The sequence below is a fragment of the Carcharhinus amblyrhynchos genome, chromosome 16 (assembly GCF_965287045.1).
Source record: "Carcharhinus amblyrhynchos chromosome 16, sCarAmb.v2.hapA, whole genome shotgun sequence".
In the NCBI taxonomy this organism is placed as follows: Eukaryota; Metazoa; Chordata; class Chondrichthyes; order Carcharhiniformes; family Carcharhinidae; genus Carcharhinus; species Carcharhinus amblyrhynchos.
The window spans coordinates 14,562,656-14,590,096 of record NC_137339.1 but is presented as its reverse complement, the minus strand read 5'-3'; the positions used below and the strand labels follow the sequence as shown (position 1 = coordinate 14,590,096).

Sequence of the window (27,441 nt, the reverse complement as noted above, 5' to 3'; positions counted from 1 at the left end):
CAAGATTGGAGTAAGACAAGAGGAGCAGTGTTAAGTCAAAACCATTTCTTCAAATTAGCATTTGTAAGAACAGCACTCATTTGCTTATAAATTTCAAGAAAAGTTGGCCTATCTACAATTTCACTATTACTAGGCATTCTTTATATTTAATACAACAGTCAAATCAAAATTATCTGTTCAAGTCAACCATCTTATGACAGTACATGAAGAAGAAGTTACAACTGTAACAAGACTAAAAAAATTAAACACTTCCTAAGGAATAAAAAAATGCTAGAAATACCAATAGGTCAGGCAACAATTATGGAACAAGAGACTTAACATTTCTGAACTCCTGCTGCTCACTCCACTATTTTACTTACCTGTGATTCACAATTTCTACTGTTCCATATTGTTCTATCCATAGTTTGCCAATTATTACATTATGTACACAACATGAAGGATTTGTCCAACTATAGGCCTCATTGTGCCTGAAAAAAAAAACAACCAATTTCAACCATGTATTGTTCAGTGCAATAACTGCAGAACATGCATCGTGTATTATTTACTCCTGAAAATGGCCAATTTATGAGCAAAATGCATATTAGAAGTTTCTCCACCTATATTCATGCAACATGCCCCAGTCATACCACTCCAATGATACAGGATTAAGATCATTTTAACCTTCATGTCACTTCAAAAAAAATCAAACAGATTAAAGTACAATTAACCTTTTTACCCATCCATGCTTGTTCTCTTTAATTAACTCAACCCTCGAAGTGCCTAGTGAATTCCTCCTCCCCCCACCAATTATTGTTTCTAAAACCTTATTCATCACTGACATTAAACAGACCAGCCAATAATTACTAGGAATGTCCCTACAGCCCTTCTTGAATAGGGGTATCGCATTTGCTGCTGATCAAGCCTCTTGCACCTCCCTGTATCCAGAGAGGATCAGAAGATTATGACAAGTCCTTCAACTATCTCCAGTTCCACTTTCTTTAGCAATCTAGGATGCAAGCCATCTGCACCAGGTTACTTATCCACTCTTAAGCATAACCAAACCCTTTCAGTACATCTTGCTCATCAATTTTCACCGCATCTATTTGGTCAATCATCTCCCCTTCTACCAACATTTTGTCAGCATTTACTTCCTTAATAAGCACCCACTACTCTAGCTTTGCCATGAATCTCCAAACATATATAATCCTCCCTGTGCCAGTAGTAACCTCCATACCTTTTACTACCCACTTAATATTTACACATCAATACATATTTTCAGGTTGACAAGATTTTTGGGTTCCCTTTTATGTTAACTCTCTTCTCATATTATCTTTTTGCTATTTTTATTTTCCTCTTCATTTCCCCTCTCACCTTATTGTGTTTGACCTGTTCTGGCTTGAAGAATTTACCTAATATGCATCATATACCGGTTTTTTGTTTCATCATATTCTCAATTTCCTCGGCAGCCAAGGAACCTTAGCTTTAATTTCCTTAACATTTTGCTCTTGTGGGATGTATCTAGCCTGTACCCAAAACCTTCTCCTTAAAGATTTCATTGCAGATTTTCCTGCCCTTTTTTTTGGTTGCATTTCACCATGGTTAGATACTTTGTCGTCCTGTTGAAGTTACCCTTCTTCCAATTTAGAATTTCTACTTTAGATTGTTTCTTGTTCTTCTCCATTACTAATCACTCTTACCCATGTGTTCCCCACACACTTTTAGACCAACTGCCCCACTTCATTCCCAGCAATGCCACCTTCCGAGGAAAGATTGAACAGGTTGGCACTCTATTTTCTAGAAAAAAGACGACAGGAGTGGCCTCAAAGAGGTTTTTAAAATTATGGAAGTGTTTGATTATGGCGGATGTAAGAAGCTCCCAGTGACTGGCCAACCACAAACAGGTGTCGTAAACACGCACTAATAAATTCAAGATAACTTTTTCTTTTAACCCAGTGGTTAGATTGTACAATAGCATAAGTGCATTTAAAGGGAAGCTAGATAAACATAAAAGGGAGAAATAAATGAAGAATATGTTGATGGCATTAAAAGAGCAAAAGGAGGCTCTGTGGAGCATAACCACCGATACTAAATGACCCATTCATAACCACCAATACTGAATGACAAACAAACGAATTAGGGGTAGGAGCCTAAATAGTATCAAATACATGAAAAACATAGAAATATTCAAAGAGGTTTACTAGACTGATTTGAAAGCTAAGTACACTCAGCCCTGGATTGGATGAATTCCTGTTGAGAAAACAAATAGATCAACGATCCTAGTAAGGAATCTGATGGGAGGTTTTGAAGGTTGTCTATATGGGCCTGTGGTCTTCTCTTTTCCAACTACATGCAATTATGATACAAAGTAACCTCTCAAAGTTTCAAGAAGATAATTTTTCCAAATGTAATTTTAACTTATTCACAGTAAATGACTTAATAGGGTGATTTTAGCAAAAATGTCCATAACAGTATGCTCATTTAGAATTTTTAGCAGGCAGTAAAGGTGACAAATAGTATGTTGGCCTTCATAGCGAGAGGTTTTGGGTATAGGAATAGGGGTCTTTTACTGCAAATTGTGTAGGGCATGGATGAGGCCACACCTGGAGTATTAATTCCTGGGATGGGAGGACTGTCCTAAAAGAGATCAAGTTGGTTAGGATTATATTCATTAGAGTTTAGAAGATTGAGAGATTGTATCTCATAGAAACTATAAAATTCTAACAGGGTTAGACATAATAGATTCAGAAAGAATGTTCCAGATGTTGGAGTAGTCCAGAACTATGGGCCATAGTTTGAGGACAAGGTTTAAACTTTTTAAGACTGATGGGAGGAGAAATTTCTTCACCCAAAGAGACTGGCTTTGCACTCAATCCTGGAGCACTTATGTCAGACTACTATTTATTGATTACAGCTCAGCCTTCAACACCATTAACCCTACAAAACTCATCTTGAAATTCCACGGCCTTGGCCTGGATTCCTTCCTCTGAGACTGGATCCTGAACATCCTAACCCACAGATCACGATCAGTAAGGATAGGCAACAACACCTCCTCCATGATCATCCTCAACACCAACACCAGTGCCCCACAAAGATGTGTTCTCAGCCCCCTACTATACTCCTCACACACCTATGACTGTGTAGTGAAATTCCCCTCCAACTCAATTTTAAGTTTGCTGATGACACCACCGTAGTGGGTCAGATCTCAAACAATGACAAGACAGAGTACAGGAATGAGATAGAGAATCTGGTGAACTAATGCGGCAATAATCACTCCCTCAACGTCAACAGAACGAAGGAGATTGTCATCGACTTCAGGAAGCGTAGAGGAGAACATGCCCCCGTCTACATTAATAGGGACAAAGTAGAAAGGGTCGAGAGCTTCAAATTTTTACGTGTCCAGATTACCAACAACTTATCCTGGTCCCCCCATGCCAACACTATAGTTAAGAAAGCCTTCCAAAGCCTTTACTTTCTCAGAAGACTAAGGGAATTTGGCATGACAGCTACAATTCTCACCAACTTTTACAGATGCACCATAGAAAACATTCTTTCTGGATGTATCACAGCTTGGTATGGCTCCTGCTCTGCCCAAGACTGAAAGAAACTACAAAAGGTCATGAATGTAGCCCAAACCATCACACAAACTAGCCTCCCATCCATTGACTCTGTCTACATTTCCCGCATCCTGGACATTCTCTCTTCCACCTTCTTTCATCAGGAAAAAGATGTAAAGATCTGAGGCCATGTACCAATCGACTCAAAAACAGCTTCTTCCTTGCTGCCATCAGACGACATGTTGAATTTGCATAAAAACTGGAGTAAATCCCGCTGGTTTTTTCGGGGGGGGGGGGGGGGGGGGGTTCCAAAAACGTGGAGTGCGCTAACATGAGTCACTCCAGAAACCACAGAACAGCGACTATTCCCGCTGAAGAGGCTGGCAGCATAGCACTGAACGGGTCACTGCGCATGCAGTGATCTGTCTGCCGGCCAGCCCCGTGACATGCACATCGCAGGCCGTGCTAGCCCCCGCACTGGCCCGATTGCTGGACCCCCGAGCATGTCCGGGCATACTCAACTGCCCTACCTGGGCAGTGCCAGGGGGCCCAGGTTGTCACTGTCAAGGTGACAATGCCCAAGGACCTCTGAGGGGCCTTAATTGCCCCCACTTTCATTCCAGTAGGGTTGGGCTGCCAGCTCCCTGCAAGTGGGGAGCTATACTAAACCCTGCTGGAGTGAACCACTCCTGGCAGTGGGGAGGGGGTGAGATGGTAAGGCTAGTGGGCTTATAGATTTCAAATTACAATGGCATTCAAATTAGAGTCTGCATATAAGTTGACAGCACCAGAAATCTGGTGCTGGGAGATACAAGGAGACTAGCACCCAGCAGTGAGTCTATAAAACGGCCTATGCTAGAGTCACAGCCCACTGGGCTACAAAAGTAGCGCAGAGGGATGGGAGAGTCACCCCCATTTTATTCAATTATTCAAAATTAAGATTGGGGTGAAGAGTAAACAAAGCTTTCCATTCTCAAAAATATAAACATACTTACTTCTTAAGTTCTAGTGTGATCGTTCCTCGTGGTTCTGCTTCTACACTCTTTCCCCAAAATTTAAGCTTTGGATAGATAGAACCATGGAAAACAAAATCCTTATTAATGCCTTCTGAATAAAATGCACTGATTGGTGGGTGATGGCTAACCTGTTCAGATATAAGCCTAAATCCCAGATCATCCCTGTCAAAAGAAAATAAAACCGTTAAGCCTAAACATTGTGTTTTCACTAGGAAAAGAAGTCAAATTCTGGAAGTTTTCCAAATGGTTTAAATTGAGCATAACCATAATAGCACAGAGGACCTAAGTCACCAGATTTTTTTGTAGATTGTTCAGTCGTTTCTATTTGCAGCTATGTAATTAAACTCAACTGACTTAAGACGTCCAAAAATCCCTTCAAATTGAATCACTTACTTTTCAGATGCTGTCACTCAGAGCAAATTGCGAATTTAGAGTAATTCCAAAACAAAAATGATTGGATCAGCACTCAAATAAAATTCCAATCTCAAAGTTTAAATCTTCTCTACAAAACCAGAAATTTCCAGTAGGAGTCAGGCAATACCTACATACTTCCTCATACCTGAATCAACTATAGCATTGCCACAATGTGCTCTTCCAAGCAAGATCAAATGAGTTGGGGGAGAAAGAAAATTACAGAAGAACATGCTCAAGGATATATTCCATTAATATTAAATCTCAAAAAACTCTGAGTTCAGCAAATGTCAATCCTGATGGTAAAAACCAATGCTGAGCCCCACCCATCCCTGAAAATATTTACTAGCATTACTAATATTTACTGGCATTATTTCAAAAAGGTACTGAATGAGTTAACTTTTATTAAAACAGTTTCTTCTAATTGCGTCCTGGGGCTATAAATTTACTACATTGGTAGCAATTCCCTAAATGTACCAATTATACATCTTTCAAAAAAACCAATTTAACTAGTGCTAGTAGACGTTATTTATGTGAAATCTTGCAACTTGTATCTCACCTTCTAAGTTCATAGGTTTCACCAAGTAGTGGGTTAAACGGCTTTCCAGTCCTTTCCCACTGTGATGCTACAGCAGAAACTGCAAACGCAGCAACAGTCTGTGGCAGGAACAAAGAGAGATAAAGACAGGAATGCTTTGAAATTTAAAGTAGTGCTTATGAAAATTCCAAACAACTCATTTAGTGAACTGAAGAGTTAAAATTGTAAGTTTTCCCAATGCAACCAAAAGATTGGTTGCTATGGGGGTCAGTTAATTCAGCAAGAACAATTTCCCTGCATTTTATATTTATTTAATAGATATATTAAATAGATATTGATTTGGACTCTCACCAATATATACAGACGAACCATAGAAAGCACCTGTCCAGATGTATCTCAGCTTCGTCTGGCTCCTGCTCTGACCAAGACCGCAAGAAACTACAAGGGTTGTGAACAGAGCCCAGTCCATCAGGCAAACCAGCCTCCCATCCGCAGACTAAGTCTACATTTCCTGCTGCTGTGGAAAAGTATAATCAAGGATCCCATGCACCCTAGACATACTCTCTCTCACTTCTCCCTCGGGAAGAAGGTACAAAAGTCTGAGGTCATGTACCAACTGAATCAAGAACAGCTTCCTCCCTGCTACCCATTAGATTTTTGAATAGGCCTACCATATATTAATTTGATCTTTCTCTACAACTTAGCTATGACTGTAACACTATATTCTGCATTCTCGCCTTTCCTTTCCCCCCTAGTACTCTATAAATGGTATGTTTTGTCCATATCGCCGCACAAGAAATAATACTTTTCACTGTATCCTAATACACGGGACAATAATAATCGAATCAAGTCATTGCCTTCATCACCGAATTACGCACTTAAAACATCATTATTTCTACTTTCAACCATGACCACTACAAAAGGCAAAGCTCAATAAACCTGAAGCTTGGAGATATTTTCAGCTGGACCTATCTCAAGCATTCTCACCTGCAGTCTCTCTATCGAATCAGAAAGCATAGAAGCCTTGTGAATGAGGTACGTGTGTTCCATGTATTCTGTAATTCGTTGCAGAAAGCTCAAAGGTTCATTGAATAAAATGGGCATAGTAATTTTTGATAACTCCTAAAAGACAAAACATGAAAGCATTGTTAAATGACAATTTTTAAATTAGACACAATGCGTTGAATTTTCCCACCTCTGCAGCCAGTGTGCTTGGAGGAGTGGAAAGGGCTGGGAAAGTAGCAGGAAGCAGCTTTGCGACAACTCTTTGATGCATTCCAGCTGCCAGGGAACATTCCCAGGGTTAGGCAGGTAGTCAATTTACATAATTAAGGCCTCATTAAGGGTGATTTTGCTGCTTGGGCAACCGACCCCCACCATGTGCCAAGGCCACCAGCTTAATGGAGGTGCCCTCCCTGCAGCAGTCTAGGGCCAAGAGGTGGTAACATTCAAAACTGGAGATTCCTTCTTCCTAAAAGGAGTTAGTGGGCAGGATAGGTGACTCTGTCAAACTAACCTGCGGGATTTCCACTCCAAATCAAGCAGCAGATTGGCTACCTTCGCTCTGATTAATATGCTTAATTTTAACCTCTTAGGTGCCGCCAAGTCTCCTACCTGCCTCAGCAGCATATACCTCTCTGGGTGGGGACACCAAACCTCTAGAGCTGTCAACTCTCTGGTAGAGCCAGCAGCACTGGGAACTCAGTCCACTATCTTTAATAGGATCACAAGCTCGGAGACAACAGATTAGGATGCCACCTCAGGAATAACGCTACCAGTCTTGCTAGCTCAATTAGGACATTGTGCTCCCAAAGTTTGCAGGAAGTCCTTCTATCCTTATTTCTAAATGGCGACAATTTGAAATAATAATGCACTCTTAATGTAGGAAAACATCCCAAGACATTACACTGGAATACAAACAAACAAAATTGACACTGAACTAAAGAAGTAGCAAAACATTGGTCAAAGGGGTTGGTTTTAAGAATGGTCTTAAAACAGGATTCAGAACTGGAGAGATTTAGGGATAGAGTTTGAGTTTAGCAAATTAAGTTATTGTGACCATGAGGTTAAGGGAGTGAAAGGCATGCCCAGGAGCAGAGTTTTCAGAAGGCTATAGGGTTGACACAGATTGCAGACACAAGAGGTGAATATGAAGCTAAGTTAAGTTGTAAGCTTGAAAACAGATGTAGGTAATTGAGTACTACGTTGCTGGTCAAGCGGACGAACACAGCTCAGAATGGGGGCAACAGGATGAGCTGACTTTATTAGAAGGTGAAAAATTGAAGGCCAATAAGAAGCATTGGAATAGTCAAGGTCTGGAATAGACAAAACATATTAGAAACATTGATCAATGTGAGCCTCAGAAGTGTTAGAGAGGTGTGAAGTTTGTCATGGTGGATATATTTCTGGTTCTTCCAATGTTTAATAGAAGGAAAGCATGGCATGTACTGGATGTTTGACAAATGGTGATACATAGGCATTGGAAGATTTAAAAGAGATGGAAGATTGATGTACACTGGCATTACCCACTTCCATGTGAAATCTGACCCATGTCTTTGGATGAAGACACCAAGGGGTTGCAAGTAGATGAGGAAGAAAAGAGCAACCAACGATAAGTTCAAGGAGGTTTCATGAGGTAATGGTGTGAAATTATAGAGAAGCCATTGTTGAAGATGATTCAGCAGAACCAAGCAAAGATAGTCCCACTCAATTAGATAACGAAGGTGTTGAAGATGGATGGTATGACCAAACATTGATGGATTGTTAAAATGTATAATTGGTTCCTTCAACTGCAACAGCCATACTTACATCAATAACAATCAAGAATAATTTTAAAGTTAGGAAGATCATTGGTATTACAACATTCATTAAGTCAATTTAAATCAGTTAAGAAATATGCACTCACCAATCCAATGCACTTTTTTAAAATGCTCCACAGACTTAATTGATTTCTACTAAACATTGGAGCTGGTAAAGCAGTTCTGTAAGAAAAAAAGTAAATGTGGACTGATGCAAAATTTCAGGGCTCAAAAGGGCCCAAACATTTTACACTCAAGGTAACATACAGCAATACCTTTTTTTCCAATTACAGAATTCACAAATAAAAGCAGTTGATAAAGTCTGGCCAGAAGGAAATACTGCACTATAGGAATAGGAAAAAAAAGTTATTCAGCCAAACTACCCTGCTCCTACATCATTTCAAATTCTGAAAGTTTGCAGTATTCACCTAGGCCCTACACTATACAAAACTTGACATACCATCAACCAAACTCACCTATGTTTTTTAATTCCATTTTCTTGGGTTGGTTCCCGGTTGTGAACATTCTGTACAGATGTATTGCTTCCATTTTTATTGGAAAAACTCAACGAATCACCCGACACCATTGGACCCATTCTAGTTTCAGAATCATCCGATTCAAATCCTATATTAAGTAATAACATAGATAATTAATTTTGTGTTTTACTTTATAAGCTAGATGTTAGCAAATGAATACAAAAACTCAACTGACAGTTCTTCATCCTTTACCTACGAGGATAACCCTATCATTCAACAAGAAAAAATGAATTTTTGCCCCTTTTTTCTACAAGTTTTGCATCAACAAGGATTGCTTGTTTCTTTTTGACAGAGGAAGTTGTTTATGCAGCAAAAAAAAAACTTTGCTAAAAGATTTCATGACTGTAAAATCCAAAAACAAGGGTGTGCTAGAAGAAAATTACTAAATGTGTACATAGAAACATATGAAATAGGAGCAGAAGTAGGCCATTCAGCCCCTCAAGCCTCTTTTCTATTTGATAAGATCTATGTGCTTCAAGTTCTCCATTCCCAACTACTCCCGATAACCGTTAATTCTCTTGCCTAATTAGAATCAATCTACCTCCACCTTAAAAACATTCACGATCTCTGACTCCACCACTTTGATGTGGAGATGCCGGCGTTGGACTGGGATAAACACAAAAGTCTCACAACACCAGGTTAAAGTCCAACAGGTTTATTTGATAGCAAATGCCACTAGCTTTCGGAGAGCTGCTTCTTCATCAGGTGAGTGGGAGATCTGTTCACAAACAGGACATATAAAGACACAAACTCAATTTACAGCATAATGATTGGAATGCGAGTCTTTACAGCTAATCAAGTCTTAAAAGGTACAGACAATGTGAGTGGAGAGAATATTAAACACAGATTAAAGAGGTATGTATTGTCTCCAGACAGAACAGTTAGTGAGATTTCGCAAGTCCAGGGGGTTACAGATAATGTGACATGAACCCCAGATCCTAGTTGAGGCCATCCTCATGTGCGTGGAACTTGGCTATCAGTCTCTCCTCAGTGACTCTGTGCTGTTGTGTATTGTGAAGGCTGCCTTGGAGAACGCTTATCTGAAGATCAGAGGCCGAATGCCCGTGACCGCTGAAGTGTTCCCCAACAGGGAGAAAACAGTCTTGCCTGGTGATTGTCGAACAATGTTCATTCATCCATTGTCATAGCATCTGCATGGTCTCCCCAACGTACCATGCCTTGGGACATCCTTTCCTGCAGCATATCAGTTAGACAACATTGGCTGAGTTGCAAGAGTATGTACCGTGTACCTGGTGGATGGTGTTCTCACGTGAGATGATGGCATCCGTGTCAATGATCTGGCACGTCCTGAGGTATGGTACATTGGGGAGTCTATGCAAATGCTACGAATGAACACTGTTCGACAATCACCGGGCAAGACGACTGTTCTCTTCCTGTTGGGGAACACTTCAGTGGTCACAGGCATTTGGCCTCTGACCTTCAGGTAAGCGTTCTCCAAGGCAGCCTTCACGACACATGGCAGTGCAGAATCGCTGAGCAGAGAGTGATAACCAAGTTTCACACATGAGGACGGCCTCAACCAGGATGTAGGGTTCATGTCACACTATCTGTAACCTCCACGACTTGCCTGGCCTTGCAAAATCTCACTAACTGTCCTGTCTGGAGACAATACACATCTCTTTAACCTGTGCTTAATGTCCTCTCCACTTACAATTGTCTTTACCTTTAAGACTTGATTAACTGTAAAGACTCACATTCCAATCATTATGCTGTAAATTGGGTTTGTGTCTTTATATACTCCGTTCGTGAACAGATCTCCTACTCAGGTGACATTAGAACATAATAGGAGCAGGAGTAGGCCATCTAGCCCTTCGAGCCTGCCCCGCCATTCAACAAGATCATGGCTGATCTGAAGTGGATCAGTTCCACTTTCCCGCTCTCTCCCCATAACCCTTAATTCCCTTGTCTGTCAAAAACCTATCTAACCGTGACTTAAGTATATTTAGCGAGGCAGCCTCCACCACTTCAACGGGCAGAGAATTCCAGAGATTCACCACCCTTTGAGTGAAGAAGTTCCTCCTCAACTCCAATCTAAACTGCCCCCCCTCCCTTATCTTGAAGCTGTGCCCTCTAGTCCTGCTATCCCTTCTAAGCGGGAAGAACCTCTCTAACTCTATCCTATCCATCCCTTTCATTATCTTATATGTCTCGAAGGAGCAGCGCTCTGACAGCTAGTGGCGTTTGCTACCAAATACACCTGTTGGACTTTAACCTGGTAATGTGAGACTTCTTACTGTGTCCACCATCTTGAGACAGAGTTCGGAAGTCGCACAACCCTCAGAAAATATTTCTCATCTTTGTTCTAAAAAGGTAACCTCTGATTTTAAATAGTGCATCCAAGTTCTGCATTCACCCAAAACAGCACACAATGTTTCACCATGTTCACCATATCAAGACCCTTCAGGATCTGGTATACTTCAATTAAGCTATACAATCACTTAGAGGTTCTTAGAGATAGGAACTGAATGGTTTTGTTAGGGACAGACAGCATGGTTTTGTACAAGGGAAGTCATGTCTCACTAATTTAACTGAGTTTTTTTGAGGAGGTGACAAAAATGATGGACGAGGGAAGGGGTGTGGATGTTGTCTACATGGACTTTAGTAAGGTATTTGACAAGGTCGCTCATGGCAGACTGGTGCAAAGATTAGATCTAACGGGATCAGGGGTGAACTAGCTAGATGGATTCAGAAGTGGCACGGCCATAGAAGACAGAGTAGTGGTGGAAGGACATTTTTCTGAATGGAAGTCTGTAATTAGTGGTATTCCACAGGAAATAGTGCTGGGACCTCTGCTGTTCATAATATATATATATATATAAATGACTTGGGAGAAAACATATAGCTGATCTGATTAGCAAGTTTGCAGATGATACCAAGATTGGCAGAGTTGCGGATAATGATGAAGATTGTCACAGAATACCACAGGATATAGACAGGCTGGAAAATTTGGCAGAGAAATGGCAGATGGAATTTAATCTGGACAAACATGAGGTGATGCATTTTGGTAGATCCATTTCAGGTGGGAGCAAAAAAACAAATGGCAGAACCATCAGGAGTATAAGACACACAGAGATCTGGGAGTACAGGTCCACAGATCTTTGAGAGTGGCAACACAGCTGGAAAAGGTGGTGAAGAAAGCCTATGGTATGCTTGCCTTCATCAGATAGGGCATCGAGTACAAAAGTTGGCAAATTATGTTACAATTACACAACATGTTGGTTAGGCCACATTTGGAATACTGTGCCCAATTCTGGTCACACTACCAGACGGACACATAGGCCCTGGAGAGAGTACAAAAAAGTTTTACCAGGATGTTGCCTGGTATGGAGTGTATTAGCTATGAGGAGAGATTGAATAAACTGTGATTGTTCTCCCTGAAAAGATGGAGGCTGAGGGGTAACCCAATAGAAGTTTATAAAATTATGAGGGGTTTGGATAGAGTGAATAGTTGGAAGCTTTTTCCCAGGGTAGAAATAACCAATACAAGGGGGGCACAAGTTCAAGATAAAGGGGGAAAGGTTCAGTGGAGATGTGCGGAAGTTTTTTTTTTATACACAGAGCATGGTGGGAGCCTGGAATGCGCTGCAAGTGAGGTGGCTGAGGTAGATACATTAGCGACAATTAAGACTTATTTGGACTGACATGAACAGACAAGGAAGAGAGAGATAAGTGGTTGGTTTAGATAGGCCAATGTGATCAGCACAGGCTTAGAGGGCTTATCCCTGTACTGTTCTTTATTATCAGTCTTCTAAACTACAGTATAATCAAGTCTATGTGACATTTCCTTATAAGACAACCTGATCAGTCCAGATATCAATCTGGTAAACCTCCTCAAAACAGTCTCTAATATATTTGCATCCTTCTTTAAATAATGAGACCAAAACTGCACATAGTATTCAAGATGTGGTCTAGCTAATGCCCTGCATAAAGATATTCCCTCTCACCCTGAATATACTCTCTTCCATCAGGAAAAAGATACAAAAGTCTGAGACACATACCAACCGACTCAAGAACAGCTTCTTCCCTGCTGCCATCAGACTTTTGAATGGACCTACCTTGTATTAAGTTGATCTTTTTCTACACCCTAGCTACATTCTGCATTCTCTCTTTTCCTTCTCTGTGTGATATGCTTTGTCTGTACATCACACAAGGAAGACTACTTTTCACTGTATACCTTTGACAATAATAAATCAAATAACTGAAAAAACACATCCTTACTTTCATGTCCGATTCTTCTCATACTAAAAGTTAGTTTTCCATTAGCCTTCTTAATTACTTGCTGTATACATTCTAACATTTTGTGACTCATGCACAAGAACACCTAGATTCCTCTGCACCTTGGAATTCTGCAGACATTCCCCGTTAAAGTAAAATTCTACTTTTTTTATTCTTCCTGCCAAAGTAAACAACTTCACATTTTCCCACATCTTATTCCATCTGCCAGATTTGTGCCCAATCACAACCTATCCATCTACAACCTCCTTTTGTCCTCTTCACATATTTTCCTATCTGAGTATCATCTACAAATGTAGCTAGCATGCCTCCACTCTCCTCATTTAAGTCATTGATATAAATTGTAAGATGTTGAGGCCCAAGCAAAGGCCCCTGTGGATTCCATTCATTATTCCATCCTGCCAATCAAAGATCTAATTACACATACTCTAACCTGCTACCAAGCCATCATCCATCCATGTTAATTTGTTACCTTTCTCACCATGAGCTTTTATTTTACACAATAATCTTTAATGTGGCATTTTATCAGATGCTACTGGAAATCAAAGTATAGTATGTCTACAGATCCCTTTTAAATACAGTGCATATTACCCCTTCAAAGGGCTTCAATAAATTGTCTAAACACGATTTCCCTTTCACAAAACTATCTTAGTCTTCCCAATTACCTTGAATTTATCTCACTGTCTACCTATAATCTCCTTACTGACGATTTCTAATATCTTCCCCACAGGAGACATCAAGCCAACTGGCCAAGTTTCCTGCATAAAAATGAGGGATCCGTTCATAGAGGGATTTTATATTTGTTACATTCCAGTCCATTAGATCTTTCCAGAATATAGCAAGTCTCAGAAAATTAACACCAATGCCTCATTCGCCAGCTCTTGTATGGACGAGGTCTGTCAGAACTTGGAGACCAATCAGCTCATAGCTCCATCAATTTGTTCAGTACCATCTCCCTGATGACTGTAATCACTGTTCCTATCTCCCTTCCACCTCCTGATTTATAGCTATTTTTGGAATATTTTTCTATCTTCTACAACAAAAACAGAAGCAAAAGACTTGTTCATTTCATCTGCCATTTCCTTATTATTTACTATTAACTACCTGCAGAAACTCTTGCTATCTGATTTTATGTCCCCAGTTAGATTCTAATTTATCTCTAATTTATTTCTCCTCATTAACCTTTTAGTCATCTTTTGATGTTCTTTACAATCTGACCAATCATCTGACCTGTCACTTAACTTTACATTGTTGTATGCCTTTTCCTCACGTTTGATGCTTCCCTCAACTTCTTGGGTTAGCCAGGTATGGTGGGTCCTCCCCTTAGAATTTTTCTTCATAGTAAGAATGTGCTTATCAAGTATTCTGAAATATCTCCACAAATGTCTGCCATTGCTTCTCTATTGATGTATGCCCTGGCCTGTTCACTTCTACTAGCTCAGCTTTCATGTCCAAACTGTTGCCCTTATTTAAATTTAAAATATTAGTATTAAACCCACTCTTTTCCTTTTGAAACTGGATGTAATATTCAACCCCACATTGTGGTTGCTGTTATCTAGGGCTGCCTTCACTCTGAGATCATTAATTAATCCTGTAGGATAAATTATAATGAACTAAAGGAAATCCATGTGAAAAAGCCAGGTAATTGGTTGTCTAGGCTATTTGCCTTTCTTCCGTATAAATTACATCACTAGGACGGATCATAAAAATACATTTTCTTCACATTAGTCTTAACCTTCAAGGAAACTTGTTAAAATTAAGCTACTGCTTTGAAAATAAATCTGAACATTTTTAGTGAAGACACAGGGATTCTTCAACATGACTGAATTACTGAAAGTTTTTGAGATCTTGATATTGGCCCATTATGTATCTGTAGTTTAGGGTGAAATGGGCATAGATTTATTTCTCAGCTGTTGTGAACCAGCTGATCAGGAACATATATTTGACTAGGTGCAAGCCGATGTCTTCTGAAGTTGTTCTTAAGTTTGTATGGACTTGCATTAAGTTGATCTTCTTTACACCCTTGCTATGACTGTAACACTACATTCTGCACTCTCTCATTTCCTTCTCTATGAACGGTATGCTTTGTCTCCATAGCGCACAAGAAACAATACTTTTCACTGTGCTAACATCTCCAAAAAGGAATGGCATGTGAATGTCAAATCACCAGAAACAAAGGTAAAAACAGCTTTCGGCAGCTTTGACTATTCATTCACTGCATTAGAAATAAATACCAATATAAGATATAAATGTTAAAAGCCAGTCAGATACTTGCCTGTAACAGCATCATAAAACTCTTCTTCACTATTCATCCTCCCTTTGAAAATAAATTAAAATACTTTTCTTCCCCCCAATGAAGGCACTTTAGCACATTGTTCTCCTTGGACAGTAATGTATTTGGTTTCTTGATCCTTTTTTCCTATGGTTTCCTAGATGTTCACAAAATACCTAAAACAAAAAGCAAAATCAATATATTACCAAACTGAAATCAAGACTTAACACTGCTAGTCAACAAGTCAATTAAAAAGTTACGCAATTTGAATATCGTTAAAATTATGATTTTTTTCCTTATTGAAATACTGAGCAGAAACTAGAATTTAATTTCTTATGAAGTTAATTGATGACAAGTCAGAGTGCAATTACATACTGAGTCTAGCAAACATTTATTAAAAGATAAATTAGAAGCTGCACCTTCCAACTCCATCATCATTTTAATCTGTTTCTTGAGGTGGAGAAAGACGAATGAGAAGGAGCTACAATTGAGCCAATGTTTGGTAACTGAGCTTCACCGCTCACAAGGTAATTCACAGCTGTGATCTGTGTCAAAATTGTCATCCAAACACAGATCCGATACCCATGTCACAATGTAGCACTCAAGAGCGGCAACAAATTTATCAAGTAAAACAAATCTAGTGTTTAATTATACAATTTTTTTTATATACAGAAAAATACTTGTACCATTTTACAGGGGACCTGTGGATTTTTACAACCCAATGGGTTGTCCTTGAGAAAAATTAGAACCAATGGGAATCAGGTGGAAAACTCTCCATTGGTTGGAGTCATACCTGGCATAAAGTAAGAGGCTTGTGGTGGTTGGAAGTCAATCATTTCAGCCCCAGGACATCAGTGCAAGAGTTCCTCAGGGTAGTTGGGCCTTGGACACCATCTTCACCTACTTTATCAATGACCCTTCTTCCATCATAAAATCAGAAGTGGGGATGTTCACAGATGACTGCATAACATTCAGCACCATTCACAAACTGCTTCAGCGTCCGAGAAGCCATGTCAAAATGCAACTAGACCTGGAGAATACCCAGGCTTGGGCTGACAAGTGGAAGTAATATTCACGCCACAGAAGTGCCGGGCAATGACCTTTTCCAACGAGAGAGGATCGAACCATCGCCTCTTGACATTCAATGGCATTACCATTGCCGAACTCCATAAACCGACAAGTTTTTAGGTATCCAGATCACCAACAACCTGTTCTGGTCCCCCCATGCCAACACTATAGTTACGAAAACCCACCAACACCTCTACTTTCTCAGAAGACTAAAGGAAATTTGGCATATCAGCTACGATTCTCACCAACTTTTACAAATGCACCATAGAAAGCATTCTTTCTGATTGTATCATAGCTTGATATGGCTCCTGCTCTGCCCAAGGCCACAAGGAACTACAAAAGGTCATGAATGTAGCCCAATCCATCATGCAAATCAGCCTCCCATTCACGGACTCTGTCTACACTTCCCGCTGCCTCGGCAAAGCAGCGAGTATAATTAAGGACCCCACACACATTGGGCATTCTCACTTCCACCTTCTTCCTTTGGGAAAAGGATACAAAAGTCTGAGGTCACGTACCAACCAACTCAAGAACAGCTTCTTCCCTACTGCTGTCAGACTTTTGAATGGACTTGCATTAAGTTGATCTTCTTTACACCCTTGCTATGACTGTAACACTACATTCTGCACTCTCTCATTTCCTTCTCTATGAACGGTATGCTTTGTCTCCATAGCACACAAGAAACAATACTTTTCACTGTATATTAATGTGACAATGATAAATCAAAATCAACATTCTGGAGGGTTACCATTAACCAGAAACTGAACTGAATTATCCATATAAATACTGTGACTACAAGAGCTGGTCAAAAGCTAGGAATTCTGTGATGACTAACTAATCCTCTGACCTCCAAAGCCTGTCTGTTATCACAAGGCACAAATCAAGAGTGTAATGAAATACTCTCCACTTACCTAGATGGGCGGAGCTCCAACAACACTCAAGAAGCTCAACACTATCCAGGACAAAGCAGCCCATTTAATTGCTATCCCTCCATAAATATCCAATCACTTCACCACCAACAAAACAGTAGCAGCCATGTGTGCTATCTACAGGATGTATTGCAAGAACTCGCCAAGATTTCTTAGGCAGCACTTTCCAAACTCACGACCACTACAATTTAGAAGGATAGGCGCCGCAGATGCCCAAGAACATCATCGTCTGGAGGTTTCCCTCCGAGTCACTCACCATTCTGATTTGGAAATATATCACTGTTCTTTCACTGTCACTGGGTCAAAATACTGGAATTCTCTCCCTAAAAGCATTGTAGATATACCTACACCTCCAGGACTGCAGCAGTTCAAGACAGCAGCTCACCATCCCTAGGGCAATTAGGGATGGGCAATAAACGATAGCCTAGCCAGTGATGCCCACATCCCATAGAACAAATTAGAGAAGGGTAGCCTGAAATAAAATGTTTGAAAGTCCAAGTTCTAGGATACACCATCACAGATGCATACTTTTGAAAGTTTTATTCAAGCTTTTGGTCACCAGCCCTAATATCACCTGTAACTCAAGTGTCAAACTTCGTCAGCATTCCCTCGTTTTCCAATGTTAATGGCGCTACACAAATTCAAGTAGTTGTTTTAATAATAGATGCAGGTAAATATTCTCAATGTTTCCTTGTAATCACAACTTCATAATAAATTTTAAAAAATAAACATCACCATTAGTAAATCTGATTTTATGTTGATCCACGTCAGCCTTCGGTAAACCACACCTTTATTTCTTTTGCCTTTTAATGAAAGGTTATAGGTGCGTCAAAAGCTTCACAAATTCTGGCTTGAGCCCATAACTACATTCCAACCACACCATGTTCAAACACTCAAAATTGCTTCACTTACTTCACATAATATAAAACTACCCTCATCGCCCTGCCCCCAAAAATAAACATTGCTAAGCAATTGAAAATAAATAATTTAGATCAGAGGTTCCAAACTGATTTCCGTTGCCCTGTAGATGTTTTCCTATCACTCCAACAACACCCCCGCAAAGAGCATGACCAGGGAAACCCAAGGAGAGAATGAGTAGGCGAAAGTGAAAGTGGGTTTCTGAGGGCGAGGGTGAGCGTGGCTGTGAGGGGGAGTGTAAGAGACTGAATGCTGCCATGAAAGGTAACAAAATTAAGACTCAAACTTGTTTGTTTCTACATATTTGTACCTATCTTTTCTGGTTTAATTCTTCAATATAATAAAGATATTTCTCAGGCATCTTTCAGTACTGAGGTCAAATGAGCTCTATGGCTGGAAAAGTTTGGGAAACCCTGATTTAGATAGTTGGCTGTGACATTTCTTCACATTATAAAAGTTAATTACATTAGGCAAGACTTCTCTTTCAAGCCTCATGTATGAATAACAGCTACCACAATTAAGTATGAGGGAGAAAGAGAGTCTGTAATATTAACTCAGCAAGGAACCATACCGTTGAACAGGAGGGAAGATAACAAGTAATATTTTTTGTATTTTTCTTGACAATTCTAATATTACCAAATTAAAGCATTCATTGGGCAACTGATTAGGGAATGAAGGCATAGTGATATGTTACTGGACGAGTAATGGACTAAATCTTCAAAGTTGAGAGTTCAAATATAGCTGGGGGATTTAAATTCAGTTAATTAAATAAACCTGGAACAAAGCACTAGCATCAGCAATGGTGACCATGTTACCCTATGATTTGTCATAAAACCCACTTGATTCACTAATGTTCTTTAGAGAAGGTAATCTATTGTCCTAACCTGATTTGGCCCACAGTGCAGATCTGGAGTTGCACAATGCGGTTGATTCTCAAGTACACACTGAAACTATCTCTCAAGTTGTAAAAGTGACCCACCACCATCTTTGCAGGAACAATTTGGATGGGTAATAAATCTTAGCCTTGCTAACAACTACCACAATTAAAACAATGATGAATAAAACCATTTGACAAATTTGATAATAGTATCTGGAAAGATTAAACTGAAATACAAAATTTCTTCACTGAATTTCATTGGTGTGGTCAAAAAAGAATAAAATCCACCATGGACAAGTAGCTATTTGATGCACTTTCACATATTTTTACTGAGCTTGAATAATGTTCCAACTCAACTGAAGACGATCACATCTTACTGCTGATAGTTCCACTATAAGACACAAGTACGTGGCAGCATGCTGAATTCATCAACAACAATAATGTTGTATATGAATTTTATGACCTTTAAACTAGCATTTTTTTTAATTTTAAAAGCACAACTTTTAGGTTTATTTTTTGTTAGAGGTATTTCTAAACACAGTGGAAAATAGTGAACTGGATATTGACCAAGATATGCAAACTAACAAATTAGCATAATTCAACCTACAAATGTCAAACTTCTGAATATTATGCTTTTCCCAATTTTTCAGTAGTATTTTGTCAGTCATTGATGATTATTTAAAATTGATGAACTATAGCTTTAGGAAATCTGGAAATTAAGAGATGAGAAGTAAATTTAATTGTGCTATTATTCAGAACATGAAATGACTATAAAAAATCTTAAGAGCCTTTTCTGCAATGTGTTTTCTTAACAATATCCAAAACACAAATCATATATTGTGAGCTGCTGGATTTTTTTGAATGCTTTTCAGCACATGGTCATGAAAAAGAAAAAGATTTAAACCACCATAAACTCCCTGACACAGAAGCATTCATAATCAGAAGTTACCCAATGTAAAAACAGTCAATTTGATTAAATATCAGGACTAATAATCTAGCGTAATTCTACTATTCCTGGAAGTTCAATGAGATCTGTCAATTTACAATACCAACAAATTCTGCGGCCTTCAGCAGACACACCAAAAACTAAACTTAGGAACTTCATATAATATATTCATTAAATTTGATTCTGAGTAAAAACTTTGAAGGTGTCTAAGCTTTTCGGAGTACACTATTGCTCGGGTAAATTCTATCATATGACAAGAACATTCTACAACAAGTCCAAAGCTAACAAAAATTAAACATATTCCAATTTTGTTTAATTTACAAACAGATGTAAAATCTGGTCATGTTTATTTATCCTATCCAGCAACCCCCACTCCCTGCACGTGTGTCACATTAATAAATAATGCTACTGCAGATGAAAATAAATCTACTAAACATACTGTTTCGCAAACATTTTGTTTTTGTAAAATTCACAACAAAATCTTATTTTAGTAACTATAAATGTATACAATATATATCTATTATATATATGTAGTTACTAAATATATCCTTGTTTGCAACATTTTTCTTCCATCTGTAGAATGTGAATTTGAATCTTGTCCAGGCAAATCACATGAATGTCTCCTTTCTGGCTGCTATATGAGACAAAGCGTAATGATTCTGGGCACAATATAAAATTGGCTGCAATTCAACATCAAATTCGTAGTTTTAAGGAGACAACAAGAATGCTTATTATGGAAAGTTAAAACAATAGGTTTGTGTAGCTGGAAACAACTGACGGAAGTTGGGATTAGGGTGCACTCCAAGGGCAGAATACAAGATCATTTCAACACGATAACTATATATTAAAATAACTTCGGCGTGGGGTGATGGGGAGAAGACTGGGGACAATGAGGGAGAGCTGAAGCCTGTACCTGGTGATACTACATCGTCAACACAAAATTTCAAGGTTTTCCTGAAAGGGAATGGACAACATTTAATGTTTCTAGAAAAGTTAATAGATTCATCTAAAACTGGGCGTGTCACAAGCTTTTTCATTGTATCTTTTTAAAAAAAAGGCAACCTGGTCCAGATTCTGAAGCAGGCACTTTACTGACTTACAAGCAGAATGTTAAGTAACAATGATAGCAAAGCACGGAAAACAAACTAGCTTTTAATCAATTGATATAAATAATTTAAACCTTCAACACATAGTCACAGATGGTTTGTACAAATGTTTAAATAACACTGCTTCCAGCAAAGACGTTTTGTTAAGTGTTCTTCAACATAAAACTACTAAATGCCAACAGTTCAAAAGCAATCCCAATAACCATAGAAAAGTTACAGCACAGAGTAAGCCACTCAGCCCATTGCATCTATGCCAGTCAAAGAAAAAAGAGCTACCCATTCTAATCTCACCTTCCAGTACCTGGTCCATAACCTTGCATGTTACAGAACTTCAGGTGCAGATACTGCACTTTTTAAATGAGTTGAGGGTTTTTGCGTCCACCATTAAACCAGACAGTAACTTCCAAACACCCACCACTGAAGTAGTTTTTCCTATTGTCCCTTCTAATCCTTCTACCAATCACCTTAAATCTGTGTCCCCTGTAACTGACTTCTCCACTAGAGAAACAGAGCATTCATGTCTACTCAATCTAGGCTCACACAATTTTGTAGACCTCCTATGAGCTACCCCTCGGCCTCCTCAGTTTGAAGGAAAACAACCCAGCCTATCCATTTTTTCCTTAGAACTGCTGTTTTCAAGCCTTGGCAACATTCCTGTAAATCTCCTCTGTATTTTCTCCAAGTAATTATGTCCTTTCTGCAATGTGGTGACCAGAACTGTACATAAACTCCAGCTGTGATTTAATTAGCATTTTACATAGTTCCATTATTACATCCCTGCTTTTGCATTCTACACATCATTCAACAATTCCATGTTGTTTATTTACCACCTTATCCATCTGTCTTACCACCTTCAGGGACCTGTGGACATTCAGCCCTCCCAATATCCTCCCATTTATTCTGTGTTCCCTAGCTTTGTTTGCCCTCCCCAAATACATACCTAACATTTTCTGTATTGAATTCTATCTGCCAACCCATTTTACAATGAATAAAGATTAAGAATCTTGGGGGAAGGGGGTCCAATCGCCCTAAATGAAATTCCATTCATGAAATACAGTATATAACTTCAGCAGACCAACTGGACACAAGAATTACAAAAGTTCCAGATCCTGTGATTTTTACTGCTTGAATGTACTTTGTTCTTGATATTGCGTCATTTTATAATATTGGAACTTTAAGCATGCAAATTCTGCTATTTAATTTTCTGTTCTCAAAAAACATGGAATGTAAAACAGACTGTCAATTCATTATTGTTCATTTTATAATACTGCACAATGTCAAAATTCCCTCAAACTAATTTAGTAGGTGGTATTCAACCTTTAAAAGCTACACTACATTTACAAGATTATTATAAACATGCTGGGCTGAATCACACACTTTTGGCATTAGCTGAATTCACACAAGTCTGTTTACATACAGGTAGATCATTAAGCTAATCTGGAAATCATTCTTTATTTTAAAATCACAAACAAAAGCATCCATAATACAATTAAACTTGCTTACTCATGTTCCAAAATACATAGGGAAATTGAAACTTCTTGCCTGTTATACATAGAATTTAAGAAAGTTTGGTTAGACTCCTAAACAATGGCTTGGCTGGCAACATAGTGTGTTGTATAGCAAAGAACCATCACTAACATTACACCAAATTCATAACCTGGTTAAATACAATTTTTCTAGCTTGTTGACATTATAATCCTAATCAAGCATGATATTTTAGACTTTTAATTTCATGGCTTATTACTCACATCATAAAGGTTGTCCTAGTAGCACTCCTTTCACACTAGCCCTTGATAAGCTCAACCAAGGAAGTTTAAAGCACTTAGCTGCACAACAAGTTGCATATTAAGTAATAAGAGTAGGATTGGATTATTTATAGCTTAACAAAAAAAGAGTTCAGATGGCTTTTATAAATCACTCAAAATTTTACTCGAATTACAACATCCTTCGAATCCGAAGGCTACGTTACAACCTTTGAACACATTCTGAGCAGGCTATCATTCCCTCTCTATTTGCCATTCAACAGTGTAACATGTATGTACTGCATGTTAACTGGCAGAATCAACTTGATGTCATAATGGTGTGCAGGGTCATACTGGATTTAACCATAATATAGCAAATGAAAGACCTGGAACTGAAATGTTTAAGTCTAACCCCTGATTGAATGGCAAAAATGTATTTTCTGTGCATCAAAGTACACACTTGAAAAGAAGAATGGGTAGAGGCAATACAGGTTAAAATAGTTCAATTTTACAATTCCAAGAAAAGGGGCGCCACGGGGTTCGCATTCAGAAACCTTTGAAGGTAGCAGGCCAAGTTGGTAAGAATGTTTAAAAAATATCATTTGGGTCCTGGCTGATCTGTTTCAGTTCCACATTCTCCATCTACCCTTGATAACTGGATAAATGCTTCGAGAAAATTTGCCAGGCAATGAGGAAAAAGCAGAGAAGGTAATGCTGCAACTTTATAAAACCCTTGTCAGACCCCACTTGAAGTACTGTGCAAGTTCTGGTTGCCTCACTACAAGAAGGATGTGGAAGCTATTGAGGAGGTGCAGAGGAGATTTACAAGGATGTTGCCTGGATTGGGAGGCGTGCCTTATGAGGATAGTTGAGGGAGCTAGGTCTTTTCTCCCTGGAGAGACCTAGGGAGGAAACAGTAACAGGATTACAGAATATAGGGCTAATGGAACAATTCCATGTTGTTTATTTACCACCTTATCCATCTGTCCTACCACCTTCAGGGACTTGTGGACATTCAACGCTCCCAATATCCTCCCATTTATTCTGTGTTCCCTAGCTTTGTTTGCCCTCCCCAAATACATACCTAACATTTTATATTAGCGTCGACGAGCAGAGAGATCTCGGTGTACATGTGCATAGATCCCTGAAAGTTGGCACCCAGGATGATAAGGTTGTTAAGAAGGTGTACGGTGTATTAGCTTTTATTGGTAGAGGGATTGAATTTCGGAGCTGTGAGATCATGTTGCAACTGTACAAAACTCTGGTGTGGCCGCACTTGGAGTATTGCGTACAGTTCTGGTCGTCGCATTATAAGAAAGATGTGGAAGCACTGGAAAGGTTGCAGAGGAGGTTTACCAGGATGTTGCCTGGTATGGTGGGAAGGTCTTACGAGGAAAGGCTGAGGGACTTGAGGTTGCTTTCGTTAGTGAGAAGGTGACCTAATTGAGGCATACAAGATGATCAGAGGATTAGATAGGGTCGACAGTGAGAGTCTTTTTCCTCAGATGGTGATGGCTAACACGAGGGGACATAGCTTTAAATTGAGGGGTGATAATTATAGGACGGATGTCAGAGGTAGGTTCTTTACTCAGAGGGTAGTAAGGGTATGGAATGCCCTGCCTGCAGCAGTTGTGGACTCACCAACTTTAAGGGCGTTCAAATGGTCAGCAGATAGGCACATGGACAACATTGGAATAGCTTAGGTTACAGGGTCATTAGATTCGTCCACTGGTTGGCGCAACATTGAGGGCCGAAGGGCCTGTACTGTGCTGCAACGTTCTACGTTCTGTGAGACGAAGATTGAGAGGCGACCTGATAGAGGTATACAAAATGCTGAGAGATATACTTAGGGTGGACTCTTGGAGGCTATTTCCCAGGGCTGAAATGGTCACTACAAGAGGACACAGGTTTAAGGTGCTGGGGAGCAGGTACAGAGGAGATGTCAAAGGTAAGTTTTTCACTCAGAGGGTGGTGAGTGAGTGGAATCGACTGCCGTCGGTGGTGGTAGAGGTGAACTCGCTGGGGTCTTTTAAGAGCGTTCTGGATGAGAACATGGGATTTAATGGGATTGAGAGTTTATAGATAGGCCTGGTAGGTATGGATATGACTGGCGCAACTTGTGGGCCGAAGGGCCTGTTTGTGCCGTAGTGTTCTACGTTCTATGTTCTACGAGTGGGTCTAATTAACTCTTCCACTATGTGTCTCTTTGAAACGAAATTAGTCAGGTGAATGATTCTGAATAAGAGCTAGTCTTGCAATCTCAATGAAACATCCATAAATGTATTTTCAATTGCTTACATTATCTTTCAAAATAATGAACAGAGCAAGACGTACTTCTCTATAAACCATAGTTTTGTCAAGGCCAGTTTACAAAACAAGATTAAATTCTGCCTTTTTTTGTTCACCCATAATAATGGAATTTTATAAAATTTTACATTTACATTGATCAACCCATTTAGACATTAAATTTGAAGACATGAACTAATTTATCATTTGGGATCGTGGCTTTAGGAATGATTTTCACTAGTGAAAATCAGTAAGACTATAGTGCTGATTTTGCAGTGGCAAGGCCAACAAAATTGTCAGCGTTTACCATCATTACCATTAAAGCCAAAAGGAACTTCTGGAGTACGCACTGTGCAATTAAACACCAAAATCCAAAAAGTGCTGTCAATGATACTACTCTTCCCCACTGAATGCACTACTACCCCAGAAGACAATCAAGCAGAAATTACTGAACTGGCAAGGACTTGCCCTTGTATGTAATTAGTCCTGCTTTAAAACCAATTGAAGCTGTCACAGCTTGCTGAATGAGATGTAACTGGGTTTTAACTATGGACTAAATTTATAATTACTATCGAACGGCCTCTTGGCCCTAAAAACTAAATTTTACATTTGTGGAATGTCAAAATTTCTCCTTTACGATCCAAAAAATCTCACATACTGTACATAAATACTTAAGTCCATGACATTTCAGCTTGTACCTTACTATCTATGTTATTTAATTAAAAAGGATAATCAATTTATTTTACTTCCTAATTGCCATCTGTGGCTGGCTACGCAATATGGTGAGGGGAAAATGAAGAGGAAAAGACGACTGGCAAAGAGAGGAGAATGGAATGGCATTAACATAGAAGGAAACCCAAAAATCTTAAACCAGCATGTATTTAGTAAATGGGCAGTAAGAGGTAGCGTGGATCCTAGTTGAGACAAAGAAAATGGTATTTGCTTAAATATCACAGTCATGGCCAGAATACCTTCAAATATTTTATACTGATGTTTGCCAAGGATAATGCAGCCGAACTATTGGTAGAAGCGAAGATGTTGGAGATAATGAATGCAATGAAAATTGAGAGGCAGGATGTAATGGAAAGGCTTGACTAATGTTGAATAATTTGATGTAGTAACAGAAGGTTGAAGCGGTGTGCTGTATGAATTTTAAGGACATGTTTAACAAAGTACCACATAAAATGTTGGTTAGTAAAATTGATGCATGTGAAATAGGATGGTCAGTATTAACTTGGGTAGAAAAATTGGCTTAAGGATAAAGAACAGCAAGTTGTAGCAAATAGTTGTTTTCAGACTGGAGGATAGTAGACAGTGGTGCTCCAAGATTCAATTCTAAGACTAATGCTTTTTTTAAATTTAGTGATTGTACCTTGAATATTAAAATACAGAGAGAAGTCCAGAAATTGCTAGATAATTGTGGGATAATTGTGGGAATCTTTCCTCGAGATCAACAGTGAACACCATCACTTCATCACTGATAGCAAAATCTGCAACAAAACAAATCAGCTTTGAAGACATTTATAACAGATAGTCAAGAGAGTTTTGGATGTCATCTCCTCCACCAGGTGCTAGTTCCTGTTCTGCCTCACCTTGTTTACCATGCTCTAGCTCTGAAGAAACACCTGCCAAGTGCGTGGCCTCCACAACAAAAATCTGTAACTGACACCAACACTTCGCTCCTCAGGTGAGGCAAGCAGGAAAGGAAGGACTAGAGTATCTGACATGTACTACACAGCCAATTATTGCTGTTGTTTTGGCAATATTCCTATCAGCCAATCTGGCTTGTAGACCGTCGCAGATGGACAGGCTACTCAGCCAATGACTGCTGTTGCCCTGGTAGTTTCCAAATCAGTAGTGGCAACAACAGGATCAGAACAAAACCTGCACAGTATTCCAAACATGCAAAGCAAACAGTTACAAAGAGGGGGAAGTGGAATGCAGAAAAACATTGGAAAAGGTTGAAATTACACCCAAAGTCAGAAAGATATCATGCCCATGTACAGAAAATTCAATGACTTTTCAATGATTGTGGGCTTTACTGGGAAATTTCAGAACTTTTCTAGGTTTTCTACGACTCAAGGGAACACTCAACAATAACTACTGTATCATTCTCCAGACTTTCTTTGCAAAGGACAATTCAGGGATGAGACAGACAATGGCAGATGCAGCAAGCTTCGGGGTGTGTCTGAAGGATTTAATGGGTTTGAA

The 27,441-nt window shown here is 39.2% G+C and overlaps 1 protein-coding gene across 4 annotated transcripts in view; it reads right to left on the bottom strand.

Annotated features, from left to right (window-relative positions):
• osbpl2b (oxysterol binding protein-like 2b) overlaps positions 1 to 27,441 on the bottom strand; it is an 83,209-nt gene that overhangs the window by 12,166 nt on the left and 43,602 nt on the right. For all 4 annotated transcript variants that reach the window (XM_080204743.1, XM_080204742.1, XM_080204746.1 and 1 more), the window contains exons 2-8: positions 15,362 to 15,534; positions 8,773 to 8,920; positions 8,404 to 8,479; positions 6,486 to 6,620; positions 5,520 to 5,617; positions 4,529 to 4,711; positions 360 to 467 (exon numbers count right to left, since the gene is read on the bottom strand). In XM_080204743.1, the coding sequence (XP_080060869.1) occupies positions 360 to 467; positions 4,529 to 4,711; positions 5,520 to 5,617; positions 6,486 to 6,620; positions 8,404 to 8,479; positions 8,773 to 8,920; positions 15,362 to 15,398 (785 nt within the window). In that variant the 5' untranslated portion in view covers positions 15,399 to 15,534. The remainder of the gene's footprint in view (positions 1 to 359; positions 468 to 4,528; positions 4,712 to 5,519; positions 5,618 to 6,485; positions 6,621 to 8,403; positions 8,480 to 8,772; positions 8,921 to 15,361; positions 15,535 to 27,441) is intronic.